The 15526-nt window shown below is 28.6% G+C and overlaps 2 protein-coding genes across 6 annotated transcripts; one reads left to right on the forward strand and one right to left on the reverse strand.

Moving 5' to 3' along the window:
* Window positions 1-489: 489 nt before the first annotated feature.
* Window positions 490-13006, reverse strand: LOC100745073 (xanthine dehydrogenase). Of its 5 annotated transcripts, none has more exons than XM_024372067.2 (25): window positions 12870-13006; window positions 11593-11740; window positions 10766-10823; window positions 10192-10288; window positions 9013-9248; window positions 6918-7162; window positions 6668-6809; window positions 6391-6558; window positions 6215-6291; window positions 5857-6063; window positions 5587-5771; window positions 5395-5508; window positions 5181-5304; window positions 4787-5083; window positions 4514-4636; window positions 4049-4404; window positions 3779-3953; window positions 3501-3692; window positions 3285-3430; window positions 2892-3069; window positions 2531-2659; window positions 2048-2290; window positions 1682-1936; window positions 826-993; window positions 490-706 (listed from the first exon to the last, which is right to left on the reverse strand). In XM_024372067.2, exons 2-25 carry the CDS (start codon window positions 11698-11700, stop codon window positions 662-664), a joined length of 4068 nt encoding a protein of 1355 aa, XP_024227835.1. In that variant the 5' UTR covers window positions 11701-11740; window positions 12870-13006; the 3' UTR covers window positions 490-661. The 5 variants fall into 5 exon arrangements, with proteins under 5 accessions (XP_024227835.1, XP_033180354.1, XP_024227836.1 ...); XM_033324463.1 differs by having other exon boundaries at window positions 11593-11728; window positions 12871-12985; XM_024372068.2 differs by lacking the exons at window positions 10192-10288; window positions 10766-10823; window positions 11593-11740; window positions 12870-13006 and adding an exon at window positions 9385-9866.
* An 849-nt stretch (window positions 13007-13855) lies between these two features.
* Window positions 13856-15520, forward strand: LOC100745319 (anamorsin homolog). Its single transcript, XM_003494597.3, has 5 exons — window positions 13856-14173; window positions 14344-14654; window positions 14741-14885; window positions 14983-15095; window positions 15174-15520. The coding sequence occupies exons 1-5, from the start codon at window positions 14023-14025 to the stop codon at window positions 15282-15284; spliced, it is 831 nt and encodes a 276-aa protein (XP_003494645.1). The 5' UTR covers window positions 13856-14022; the 3' UTR covers window positions 15285-15520.
* Window positions 15521-15526: the final 6 nt, after the last annotated feature.

The raw sequence follows: 15526 nt of genomic DNA on the forward strand, positions 1-15526 counted from the left end.
GGGATACTGTCGGTCCAATTTGGGTCTCCAAAAGCCTCCAACAGAATTTTGGATGATCTAGACTGGACTGCACCGTGGGACACCGTGGGATACCGTCGGTCCAGTTTGGGTCTCCAAAAGCCTCCAACAGAATTTTGGATGATCTAGACTGGACTGCACCGTGGGACACCGTGGGATACCGTCGGTCCAGTTTGGGTCTCCAAAAGCCTCCAACAGAATTTTGGATGATCTAGACTGGACTGCACCGTGGGACACCGTGGGATACCGTCGGTCCAGAATCGTTAGACACCTTTGGACAGCGTTAGCGTGGGTCTCCGTTCGCAGCACCTCCTCGTGGTAAGACCTGGGCGATCGTATTGTTTGATATATCATTACTAATTGCATTGTTATATGTGATACAATTACGAATTGTATAATAAGTAATACGAGCTAATGGCTGCAATCGTGATTTTAGTTTTGTTTTTTACGTGCTTTTAGTAAAGTAAAAAATTGCCAAAAAAACGTAATTTCATTAATTTTATTAACATTAATAAAATTAGTACATTCTATGTGTAACAAGTCTTTTAAAACTATTACTTATTCTACATTTACAATGTAATAAAATTCAGTAACAGAATTGGTAGTATTTATTCTCTAGTTAGTCTAGTTCATCAAAATATTTCTATGGAACAATATTCCACTGACGTTGTACATCTGGTTCTGCAATCTGTAACATAAAATATATAAATATTAATTATTGTTTTTCCCGTATAAATTAAACAACTATAAGTACAAAATTCTCAATGAGTTTATATCAAATATTTTTATACAAAATATGCAATTCACCTTTGAAGTAAGTTCATCAACACATGCTAGTCGGATACGGGCAGCAGTTGCAGGTGCATCTAATTGGAAGTAATTTTTGAGACCATATTCCTGACGAGCAGATTTAATAGCTTCTCTTATTGCAAAGAACACGGAAGATGCTAAAAATAGTGGTGGTTCTCCTACAGCCTAAAATAACAGTAATTGTTTAGAAATCTATAAGGATTAGGAACGATCAAATAATAAGAAACGAATGACACTATGAACACAAACTCACAGGAACACAGTTTGATTCTCAATACTTGTTTTGAAATTGAACCTACATTACTTTACAAGAAACCTTAACTACAAATGCGAATGCGGATATGAGCGTGTGTACCCATTATCGCGATTAAGTGAAATAATAAGTTGCAAAGTTCAGTGCCAAACGCGGCGAAGGAATTCGTTTAGTTTATGGATAACAATACTCGACTCGAATATCCAGAAATTGAATTGATCACTCTGCGAACATAGTGGATTTGGAATTCTAAACACGCAGCGGTCCAAATCATCTTCATCGAGAATGATATTGAAGTTCAACTTGAAAAAATAATTTTCGTCGAATCCTTGATGGGCAGACGATGAAAATACCGTTAATGGAGCGCTGTTGTTGACCACAGCAGAAATTGCCGACCACGGTAGGCGACTGAAGATGAATAACAGAATAGAAAAAGAAATAAGACAAGCTAAACCTGCTAAACGGCTGGGATATTGCCAACAATTTGGGAAATTCGAAAAATGACCAATACCTTGTCATTCTTAACAGTAACAATAACAATAAAAAATGAGGAATGATAAATATAAATCAAATTCTTGGTTTCTCTTAAGAATATATTACCTTGGATGAGTAAACAGCACGAGGATTTGAGGCACCTTTCAATAAGGATACATTAAATATTTCGGGAATATCTGTAAAGCCAGGTAGCTTATATGCACCTGGACCTCTAGTAGCAAGGACTCCAGTTCTGAGAAATACCATTTCTTCTAGCGTAAGAAGACCATATCCTTGAGCAAAAGCTCCTTCGATTTGTCCTATGTCAATTGCAGGATTTATGCTTTCTCCTAAATCCATTACAATATCAGTTTGCAATACCTATATACAAATATCAATATTTAGATATTAGTAATTTGTAGTTATATTGAAGTACATTTTAACATGTACAATTCCCTTTTGATATCTATAAGTATCTTGAAATATATTTACCTGATGGTCTCCAGTCAGGCAATCAATTTCTACTTCAGAACACGCAACACCATATGTAAAATAATTAAATGGGTTTCCTGTGTTAGTTTCGAATGAGTATCCTATATCAGGAGTCTTATAAAAACCGGTAGCGGAAAGGCTAATTCTTTCAAAATAAGCTGTTTTTATCCACTCTTCCCATGTTCCATTTGGGTTCTTATCTATCACTGGTTTTAGTCGTTTCATAATTTCATTACAAGCATACTGAAATTTTTTTACAACGTTTAAAATCATTGTTTAATTGCAAGTATATTATATTACTTGTATTGCAAAGATCGAAATTTAAGTGAGAAAAAGCAATAAAAAGCAAATATGTATATAGATTATAAGTAATGAGTAATAGATTATCATAATATCAAAGTTTTAAATAAGAGTAAAAGAATAGAAGAAATAAACAAAAAACGTTGGAAGTAAATTGAAAGGAAACAAATCATTTTTACTTACCATAATAGCCATACCATTCAAATCTGAAGCAGCACTAGCTGCTGTAGCAGATGTATTTGGTACTTTATCGGTAGCAGTTTCCATTATATGTATTTTATCTGGTTTCAATTTCAGTGATCTGCTTGCTACCTAAATATTAAATAGAAAATGGAGAAGCTATAATATGTAGTGTCTTGAAAATAAATATCATATAATATATTATGATACACATTACTTGTAATGTCAGTAATAATATGAATAAAAATATGAATAAAATTTTTAAATATAAAATGACTAAAAACTACTAAATTTGTGAAGAGTATATAACAAATGAGAATGATAATTTAAGTGAAATCAAAATAGAAAAATAAATAAAATTTACTTGTATCATTTTTGTATGTAAACCTTGTCCCATTTCAACACCACCATGACTAATTAATACAGATCCATCTGTATAAACATGTACAAGTGCCCCTGCTTGATTTAAAAACAGTGCAGTGAAAGAAATACCAAATTTGGTTGGAACTATTGTCAATCCCTTTTTCTTGTACCTATTTTCTCTATTGGAATAGTATTTATTAGAGTCAATACTTTGTATCATTGAAACTTCAAAGTACAATCATGATTGTACAATAAATAAAACTATAGCATTTTTTAAGAAAGTTATAGAATATAAAAAAGAAAAAAATAATGGAAATAAATTAAATGAGAAATGTAAAATAAAAATGAAACATAGAAAAAGTATTTTACTAAAACAGTATTTAGAAATACATACCTGTTATACTTTTGGACTTGTACAAGCCGTTCATTGTAATTTGAAGATAAAAGACACTCTTCCCAGCAACGTTGCAATGTACAATTAATAAGCTTTTGATTATAATGAGTGGTATCTCCTTCCTTGTATAAATTTAACTCTGCAACCTGTTAAGATTATTTATTTAGTGATTCAAAATTGTATGCTTTTATATATAGTATTAAATTGTGATCATACCTCAGCAGGATCTTTAGTTAAATATTCTGCAATATGTCTGATCATTGTTTCGGCTAAAAACATTCCTTGTGGACCTCCAAAACCACGGAACGCTGTATTTGACGGTATATTAGTTTTACACATAAAACCATACACATCAGCTGCTGGTATTTTATACGAATTTTCAAAATGGAACATAGCACGTTCTACAATCTAACAAATAGATATATATATATGAATACAATCTAACATTTTATAAATAAAATATTCTGGAACTATTAATATACATATTAACATACTGACGAAGAAAGATCGCGGGAGTAACCCGCGTTGTTGTAAATATAAACTTGCGCTCCTTTAATCGCACCAATATCGTCAAATCCAACTTTATATTTTAATAAAAATGGATGTCTTCCACCAGTTATCATAATATCTTCGTCTCTATCAAACATACAGCGTACTGGTTTTCTTAATCTGTAATGCAAATCCTTCTGTTAATCCAATTTAAAGATAACTTCGTTTTGCCACATTTTGTGTTTTATTACTTTATTGCGTGCAAATATAATTACTTGTATGCAGCAAAAACAACTGGTAAAGCAAGTATCGCAGGGCGAGACTCTTTTCCTCCAAAACCACCACCTAATCTTTTCACTTTAACCACAACCTTATTAGCTTGAATATTTAAAATTTCTGAAATGTATTTCTGAATCTCTGAAGGATGTTGTGTTGAACAATATACTTCTAATTCGTCTTCTTCCTTGGGAATTACCAAAGTTGCGTTTGTCTCCAGGTAAAAATGCTCTTGCCCTCCTATTCGAACTTCCCCTTCGAGAATATGTTTCGATTCGGCGAAAGCCTTTTCTACATCTCCCTTTTTTATACGTTTTGGTGTTTGCTCGAAAAAGGAACGATGTTTAATAGCGTCCTACAATTATTTAAGATTACTTCTTTAAAACATCAAAACTTATTCTTTAAGATAAAAAATTAATTCAAAATTTAAAGTTATATATTCTGGCTATGTACTTTTATTATACCTCTATAGAAATGATCACTGGTTGTAAATCCTCATACTCGACTTCAACCATTCTGGCAGCCTTTTGTGCAATAGCTTGATTAACAGCTATGACTGCTCCAATTACTTGACCGTGACTTGTCACCTTAAGGAACATATTCACTTTTTACTATTCTGAGATTAATTGTAATTCAATTATATTAAATCATATGTTATGCAAAACTCTTTCTATATAAATATATCTTCTCTGAATAAAAGATTGACTTTTTTTTCTAAACATTCCAGAAATTCTTACTTTGTCCGAAATAAACACTTGTTCATCCTGAACTATAGGACCATAAAATCGTTGCTTTTCGGGTAAATCTTTCCCACTATAAAAGGCAATTACTCCTTCTAACGACAATGCTTTAGTTGCATCGATTTTCAAAATTTTTGCATGAGCTCTGGTAGATAAAACTACAGCTAAATAAAGCTCGTCAGAGAATTTTGGCATATCATCGCAATATATCGCTTCTCCTGTTGCTTGTTTAAATGCACTGGCATGAACAACTGTTCTCCCAACGAAATCATTTACCTCCTGATCCTTTGGAACCTATCACAAAATACACAAAATATTAATATACAAAATTATATACTTTCAAGAAAAATTGTATAAAACAGTGTGTCAAATTAGACTAAGTAACAGGTACCACTTGATAATATTGTGAACTCCTTGGTTCTTTAGTATGGAATCCTTCCGCAGCACTTTCAATTTCTTTTGGCAAACATACTTGGAGCTTTTTAGCTATGTGTAAAAATCCTTTAAAGAATAGGCTGTAAAAGTCAAATGTGTTATATACAAATAACGTCTCTTTCAAGGACTTGAAGAAAAAATTATTGAAGTATAAATATATATATGTATACCTTAAAGTTAAAGATTTACGATACTTGACCATTCCACCTGGAACATTATCTGGTAAAACTAGTTCGTTTAATAATGAATCGTAAACAGTTTCTAGAAGATCTGTGTTCCATTTTCTAAAACAATTCTACATTAATATTTTCTTTATAAGAGATATGGTTAAAAAATAAATATTGCATAATTTTACAAAATACCTTCCAACCATAATGTTGCAAGTGTTTCTAGCTAAAACTGTTGTTGGAGCCATTCCACCAAAAGCCAGATGTGCTTGACTAACAATGTCACTTTCTGGTTCAAAGAATATATTTAATGCCATATTAACGATAGCAATGTCATCATCTCGCCTTCTTGCTTGTTTATAGGCAACAAAATATTGATTCTATGAAATAGGAAAATATAGTACTGTAAACTATTTATTAATAAATAATATAATATTGTTTTGTTATCTTCAAAATTTTATGTACTTTTTCAGAAAACGGTATTTGAATTGAAAGTAAAATCTCTTCTGGTGAAACAACATTTTGTCTATAGCCCTTAAAAAAAGTATGATCCATTGGAATAAGCCTGACTCCATTCTTCATACTCGAAACATTCAGTTTTATTCCAGCTGCCATAAAAATTGGATTTAGATCTGATATGGGACTTCCTGTCATTATATTTCCACCAACAGCCTATAGAAAAATAAAAAAGCTTCTTAGCTCAAAAGTTACATTTCACAGCAAAAAATTTATAAATCATTTCGAAGAATAAAAATATTATAGTAGATCAATAGATAGACTAATAGAATGTATATATAAAAATTATAATAGACAAATTACTTACAGCAACATTTCTGATTTGTTTCCCAGCAAACCAATGAAGCATATTAATTATTTCAGTAAAAATTCTTGTTTGGTATTCTGTAGTAATAATAAAACATAATCTATAATATATCCACAAAGTTATTACTCTAAATATCTTACAGTACAAAATTTAAAATATAATGTAGGAGCATCTACCAGGTTTTATGGCAATTTGGTTTCGTAAGGCTTTCTCCATCTCAACAAGTGTGACACTAGCACCTACATTCAGTAATTTTGGATATTCTTCTATAACATGCATTTCTTTAATTAAAGTAGGCTGTATAAGAACTGGATAGGATAAGTACTTGAATTTAACTTCAACCCCTGAAAGTATGTACAATTAGTTTAGTATTCTCACTCAGCTTATTTTTCCAACTATATTAAAAAGATATACAAATTTAAATAATCTTTTAAATAAGTAAGTAAATTTTACCTATCTCTGTGTTTCCTACAACAATTTTTGCATTTGGATATTGATTTTTTAATTGCAATAACTCAGTAAGAGTTTTTGGTCTGTACCATGTGACATCTTTTCCTTTTATTATTAAGTATTCCTCATCTAGATGCTTAGAAATCTAGAAAAAGTTTATTTAATTTATTGAAACGAAAAAGAGATATTAGTCATACATTGGATGTTCAAACTGATTAATTTAAAAGATATTAATATTGAATAAATAATTTACGTGTAACTTGGGTGGAAATATAATTTCTTGAGAAGGATCGTACAGACAAAATTCTTTCGTATCAAAAACTTCTGTAGGTTCTGCTATTGGTATCTTTTTACAACAATTTTCTCCCATAGGACATTCTCCATTTGTTAAAGATTTTTCATTACTTTTTGACATTAATTGCATTGTTTCCCATTCTTCTGTAAAGGTTCTATAAGCCTCTATGATAGGGCGATACCCAGTACATCTGCATAAATTTCCTACAAACACACTGTCAATTAAAAATGATAAAATAATAATGATATGAATAATAAAGCAAAAAATTTAAATAAATCAGTAAAATACATATAATAATTTTATGTACAGAAATATGAAATAAATCTGAGAATCTTCTTTAAAATTATAATTAGTCCTTTGCACTCGGAGCTATTTAGGACGTTACCTACCAATTCGGCGCTACTTTGTCGCAAAAATGTGAACCTAGGAATCGTCATATTATATACATAGTATAGCTTTGGCACCAAGTAATGTATTGTAATGATATTTGATTTATATGAATTTTTAGATATTGAGGGACATATCTTTTGCAAAAAAGTAAAAATTGATACTTCTAATTGTAAATTACGAAATCATAAAACTAATATTTATATTATTACTATTTATATTTATTATACAATATTTATATTTATATATTGCTATGTTAGAAAGCTGATATTAAATGATCATCAATATGAGACGATTATATAAAATGAACAAGACATAGTCCATCCACAAAATTTTCCAGGTGCTTTCTTCTTCAGAATATTGTTCACTTCTGTAAGTACCATTTAAATAAAAGAACATGTTGTCTGCAACAATTATTTTTCATGTTCATTAATTTCTTCTTTCAAAAGTATATAAATTCAATTACTATTATATAAAACTTGACGCGGTTTATTTTACCTAGTTCTTGCCAATTTTATTTTTGCCTCTACGAAATTTTTTTTCAACTTCAGTCACGAATTCTTCGAGTCTTCGATCGTTCAACACACTGCAGATAATAAATTTAACAGCTCTGCAAAATAACAGCACAATATTAAGGAAAAATTAAATGATAAATTAATTTCGTAAAAAGACAAGTGGCAATATAGAAGACTGTATAAAAGTTAATCAATAAGAAGTATTTTCTCTGGAAAAGGAAAAAAAGAAACAACATGTTATTGTTACTGATATACACACGAATTGAACAAAAAAGTAAAGCATTAAAATATTCGAAAAAGATTTAATATCAGCAGCTTTCTAACTATTACCAAATATAACAATTAAATCAGAGGATGTCACAGATCTTGTCTGTTAATTATCCATTCTTAAAATCATTCTTAAGTTTTCTCAAATGCTCAGATTTTATACATACAATTAGAAAACACATAACAGAATATCAAGAAAGCAAGAGAAAAGAAAAGAAAAGAAAAGAAAAGAAAAGAAAAGAAAAGAAAAGAAAAGAAAAGAAAAGAAAAAGAAGTGTAGTTTTGAATCATAATATAAGTAATATAACTAATTTTTATTTAACTGTCCAACAACATACGAGATGTATTAATAAAATTTCAAGAATAACGTTAATAAAGTAGCAAAACTGTAAACATGTAGTATCTCTCTATTGGTTTGATTTGTCTCGCTATAACTTCTTTTTATTCTCACGAATAAAAGGAGTTATAAATAGAACACATATTCGATTAATTGAGGCACACTCGTGAGATGAATTAAGGACAAAATAAATCGATGGCAAGTTTGTCGATGGTATTTACTTGAATCAAACAAAGTCCAATTTTAACTTTGTCTTTGACACCAAATTTCAAGACTGGGGATTATTGGATACAAATTGCTTGTGATATTTTAATGTTATGAGATTTAAATTACCTATAACTTGCCGATAACATTACAAGCCAAAGGGTTGAGATAGATATCGAAATACGAATACCAATGGTATTATAAAATGCGTGTATACAATTTCGAAGGGACTATTTTGAAGGCAATATTCCTATATACATTCTACTTCATTTATCTTATTTTCGAAACTTGAAATTACTACATTTCGTATGCAGCAACGTTGCATAAATGATCATAATTTTACCTTGAAAGGCAATTTCAAGATCCTTCATGGTTGGTTTAGGAGTGTTTCGTAGCAATGCGTACATAGACATCACAATCCCAGGTGTGCAAAAACCGCATTGTGACCCGTGTGCTTTCGCTATGCGCTCTTGAACCGGATGAAGTTTCGTTTTAACACTTCCAATACCTTCGACAGTGGTAACCGCTAGACCATGCATAGCGCAAACTGGAGTCAAGCACGCGTTTACTGCTAAATGTCTGTTTGTTAAATATTAAGCGATCAAGGAAAAAATTATCCCTCGGTTTTATTTATGTATATATCATTATATATAACTTTTTAATTTTGAAGAAGTTTCTTTTTTCATTCGAATATTTATTCATGATACCAGAATACTTTGGCACGTTGATTTTTGTATTAAGAAATACTTAAGTCTCGAATGGATATAAAAATATGATTTTGGAATTGGAAATTTAACAGCAGCAGTATGCGCATCATTACTTTCAATGATCTATCATCATCCAGTTACTTATTATTTGCGATTCTATTCTGGAAAATAGGTCATCCCATAAGTAAGTGTCTTATATTACTTTACTGGATAAATTACGTATTATGTTGTGTGTATTATGCTTCGCTGATGTGTTTATAGAAGTTTCGCCTTTTGTTTCTTGAGAGTTTAAGAGTATTTTCTCGACTGTCTCATTCCAGTAGTACCCTCTGGAAAATTAAGGCAATTAGGTCGGTATTCTTCTACTTTAAGTTATAAAATGAGCATCGGCGATGACCATTTGCGGCATTGTATGCTATACGAATTTTAAAAAAGCAATACATTTAAAGTACTATAGTACAATGAACATGTCCTATATATGAGAAAATGTCAAAGATACTTCACTGATTCTTTTCACTGGTTAAAAATTCAACAATAGTGAGCAAATAAAATTAGCACTGAATGAGTTGCTTAATACAAAAACTGAAGAACTTGTTGAAAATGCAATTAAGATTAGTTAGTTGAAAAATGGAAAAGGATCATAGAAAGCCACGGTCAGTACATCAATGATCAAAGATAAATGTAAATATTAATTTTTTTTTTTAGTTTTAGTTAATAGTTCTTTAGTGTTAGAAAAAAAAGCGATATTATTTATGTGATGATCTAATATATGTATATTTTGAAGAAAATGATTTTAAAGATATTGTAAAGGATACGTAATAATTCCTGTTGCACGGTCCAATTTTGATATCATTACAGTGCATGCTCCACAACCACCTTCTGCACAACCCAGTTTCGTGCCGGTTAAGTTTACTAAATTATTTGAGTTAAGAATTTTCCTTTAAAAGTATTTTTATTTACGTCTCAACATTTCTAATACTTTTATAAATGTTTTTCATCTTTCTACTTCTACTTCTCACCGTATTTTATATATTTAGTATTCGACATTATCGTTCGGCTATTTTTACTATCTTTTAGCAACATTTTTGTCAATTTTTAATATCTTATATTTATTTTAAAACTTCATAGTGTCAAACATTTTTAGTCAAGAAATATTTAATCTTGTATTGGATAAAATACAAATTTCTATCAACTATTCTGCGTCTAAAGCAACATTAAAAACAATATAATATTGCCAAAAGAAGAAAATAAATTTCTGTCTTTATTAAAATTTATTACCCGATATATTTTATATACAAACTAATTTATTTCAAGTTTATTTTTAATGAACTCTAATTCCAATTTCTGCATTATTTCGCCAATATCATCTTTCAGATACAGAAAGGATACATTTATTTCTCAAATACCATAGTAAAGTCCATTGTGGATCGACATTGTCATCTACCACCTATAATATCAATATTTATAATGTAAAATGAAAAATCGCGCGCACGCGCGTAGAAATTATATTTCTTTAAAACTTCGTCAAATATTGCTGTGATTAAAAAGAAGTTCAATGAAAAATGTCACGATCAAAAACATTACACAGTTATAAATGTTACATATAAAGTAATCAAGAGATAGTGATCTTTATAAATATATTTTTTTATATATTTATATATATTTTTCACAATACATATTTTATTACATATTATATATTTATTTTAAAGATTGAATACAAAGAAATAGAATTTAATTTTCAGCTATACAAGAAAGTTATATATATATAATTAATTAATTATATCATAAATAATTAATAGCATCACATAAAAATTATACTCATCAAATTCAATATGTATATATACTATATACCAGAATTCTAAGTCAGCAGAAAATTGTTCATTTCATTTTAAGTAAACAATTTTAGAAGTGAACTTGAAATAAATACATAGATAGAATATACATAAACAAGTAGAATAAAAAGAATAGAATAGATTTTAGAGTACATAGAAATACATTCTTAGCAGTTTATTTAAGTGTAACATTCATCAAGGAGCTTTCTAATTTTAATATTAATAATTTAGTTGAAGGAAAATATATATTCTTAAAATAAGATATATTGTATAAGAATATACCATATAAGATTGTATCATTATAAGAATGTACTCTAAATATAGTTGTCACATTTCTCTCACATGCATACTTATTAAGATGCTATATATAAAATATGTATATACCTCCTTGCCATTCACATAAAACACCAAAGTATGTGAAACTCTATCATGTCCTACATTATTTGATGTGACAAGTGCAGATTGAGCAATGGTTTTCTCATCCTGAACCATTTTTGCTTATTATAAAACTCAATGAAACCTGTGAAAGAAATTCTCAAAATTATTTATTCACTAGTATAATATAGTAATATTATTATATACCTCTATAACTATGCTTGACGATAAAAAAATCAAGTATTCTTGTTTTCTTGTTTTTCCAGAATATGAAAATCTACACAAATTTCTATATATGTTCAATATAATCTGACTCCATCTTATTATTATTGGGCCATATGTATTATTGTTGTTGAGAGATGATAAAATAATATACTTTGTACATTTCATTATCAGAAAGAGATATAAAAATGTCTTTTATAAGAAATTTATCTTTTGACAACATATATCTTGTACTTTTTTGTAATATTTGTTACCAAAAAATATATTTCTCTTTGCACAAAAAATTGTCAGATATTGATTTCCAAAATTTTTTTTTATCAAATACATTTATTTCAAATACATACATCTACAATAATATTTATACTATTATTTTTAACGCATAATACTTTTGCAATACATGTTGCTTAAGGAAATTATGATAAGATTGACCTACATGCCTCCCATGGACCTCCAATAGACCTCCAATAGAAAATAATAAAAAGAAAAACACTTAAGTAAGACTTGAAGTTTATGATAGAGGAATTCATGTAAAGTGAGACATTTATAAAAGAATTTATATTATCTTAAATCAATCTATATACACTTATTAAAGTATATTTATTAAAACAATATGCAATTTGTAATAACAAAATAATAATGATATCTAGATATAATAGAAAAAAACTTAAATTACAATATCAAATTGTTTCCTTAAGCTCTTCAAATAACAACATTCTAGACGTAATATTAAGGTAAATTTTACATTTAATTCTTTGTTATTTGAACGATAATTTTATCACCTGTTGCATTCACGTTATAAAAAAGAAACTGACATTTATGGCAAAATTAAATTTTTCATCAAAATCGTCAAAATTGTACTTACTATTTTGTATAGTTTAACATATTAAAAGTTCGCAGCACGATACATACAGCAAATATGCATTCAAAGGAAGGCACTATTATTAAATTATTTTAGAAAGTAGTATTGCTGAGATACTATAGTTAAATTATTTTATAAAATAGAAATAAATTAAAAATGATTATATGTGTACATGTACGTAATGATTATAAATATAGAAAAGTTACCTTTTTTTTGAATTAAAACTTTTAGCTTGTTGAGGAACTCGTACAGAACTGCTCAAACAACAGTGAACGACTGGCCAGTAGGTTATCATTGAGTAAGATATGTCTTGCGTATGTGTGGGTTGCGTTTTATTAGAAAGTCACAATACACGAATAAAGCAATTTGTCCCTACCACATCTTATCCCTCAGCAAACCGCTTCTCTCTTAGGATTGACATTATTGTGTATACATTCCTTTACATTCTTTTGCAATTACAAATTGAACTACAGTTAATCAAGTATGAGAAAAATGCTTCTTAAATTAATTAAACTTTTTTTTCTACACTAATATAATATAGTACAGGATTAAGCACAATAAAATGTTTGCATTATGATATTGATGAAAAGTTTATACAAATATTTATATAAAAGTTTATATAAGTATTTTATATAAGCGAAGTAGGAGATTCTTTGATGATTATTTGAATCATTGTATGTGTTCGATTTGAAAAAACGATTACACAATTTTTTTAAGAATTTCAGAAGAATTCTGATCTTTGTGGAGATATACAATTTATATAGTATAACACGATAATTCTAGAAGATTAGTAATATGATAACAATATTACCACAATATTACAATGGTATTAATTATACATGTATTGTATATGTATTACTAAAGATGTGTTAATCAACTGATAACATTTTCGTCTGATATATGAGCTTTTATTTTTACTTTGCTTATACGTATATATCTAATTATATTTTATTTATATGCAGCAAACAAATAAATGAATTTTATTTAACAGAAAGTAATAAATGATAACAAAGCTTACCAACGCTGAGTCATTCTGTAGAAATTTTTAAACACATTTGAAAAATAATTTTATTTTTATTGATAATGTCATTTTTATTATTAGTAGTATTATTTCACAATTAAACATATAATTTTAATATGTCTTTTCCAGAAATATATTCCTACTGTATTCAAATATATTAATTACTTAGTTTCATAACAAGTAGCGCTAGTATCGCAGGTATTCATTATCAACAGAATTGCGCATCTACCTTCTGTTAGATTGTGGAATCAGTTGAACTTCAGATTGCATGAAAATTGCATTTCATAAGCTTCTGAAACTCTTAACAATATTTTATGTTTACTTTGTTTAGTGAAAAATGTCTTTTCTTAAAGAAAATCATAGTGTACTGGTGGTCCTAGATAGCGAAATTTCCAATAATGACATAATAGACTTTATCAGTGGAATTAAAAAACATCTTAGCAATGCCGAACAGCTGACAACTATATCAACGAAAGAGCTGCAAAAATGTAAGTAATTAAGTACTGTCGTATGTATAAAGTAGATTCATAAACATATGTATTCATATATTCTAAACCATTAAAAAAAAAAATAAATTTTCAGTATGTGCTTTTTAGTCAATTTTATATATAAAAAGTGTTTCATCATTACGCACTAAATTCAATGTTTTCCTTCTCAGGTATTAATTCTTCTTCCTATGATGCAATTATCTCCATCTTTAAACAATCATGTCCGAATCTTAAAATGCTTTTAGAAGAATCTTTGCGAATGTTGAAACCTGGAGCAACATTGATTATTTATGAGTCACTCCAAGAAAAAGAAAATGCACATTCTCTTTACGATGAAAGAGTATCCAACTTAAAATTAATTGGTTTTAAAGTAAAAGTACAAGAAAGTTTAGATACAAAACAATTAAAAGATCTTCTGCTTAATATATATAATAGTACAGATAATATTTGTGAAGTAGTAGCAGAAAAACGTTCGTTTGAAGTAAGTGATACTTTCCTGTTTTTCATAAATCAATGTAGTTTTGATTAGACATACTCTTTATTTTCACCTGTATTATATTTATATAGATTGGTTCTAGTGTAACACTTAATTTTGGTGAAAAAAAATCTTCTAATGTATGGAAACTAGATAGTGCTGTTGATGAAGAATTAATTGATGAAGATGATCTTTTAGATGAAAGTGACATTGTCAAACCTATAACTAATTTGAGAGGTAAGTTGAACACTTTATTCATATACAAATTTTAGTCAAGTACTTCTATTCATATACAAATTTTAGTTGAATACTTCTATTCATATACAAATTTTAGTATGTAGCACAACAGGTAAACGAAAAGCATGCAAAGATTGTTCTTGTGGATTAGCTGAAGAATTAAGTGGGAAAACTGCACCTGAAGGAACTGCAAAATCTTCATGTGGAAATGTAAGTAATTTGTTATACATCTCCATATTGGTCCTCTAAAAAAATTTGACTAAATAGTAATATACATGTACTTTTCAGTGCTATCTTGGTGATGCATTTCGATGTGCTAGTTGTCCGTATCTTGGTATGCCCGCATTTAAACCTGGTGAAAAAGTAGTTTTATTTGAAAGTCAGTTAAAAGCAGACTAGTGAAATATTTGTGAGTTACACACATATTCTATTTTTATGTTAATTTTTTGCATGTAATTATCATAATAATAATTCTTAATATTGTTAATCCTTGTTTTCCACTTTAACATTTCTATTCAAAATACAGGAGTTTTTTCCTTACTTATCTTTTCTACAACTGGAAAAATAGTGTAGTATACATACAGAAACTTAAAAGGATGTAGTATAAAAGTTATGCAATAAAAATATAAAACATATCTATT

This window comes from Bombus impatiens, unplaced genomic scaffold (assembly GCF_000188095.3).
Source record: "Bombus impatiens unplaced genomic scaffold, BIMP_2.2 scf_2859, whole genome shotgun sequence".
Taxonomy (NCBI): domain Eukaryota; kingdom Metazoa; phylum Arthropoda; class Insecta; order Hymenoptera; family Apidae; genus Bombus; species Bombus impatiens.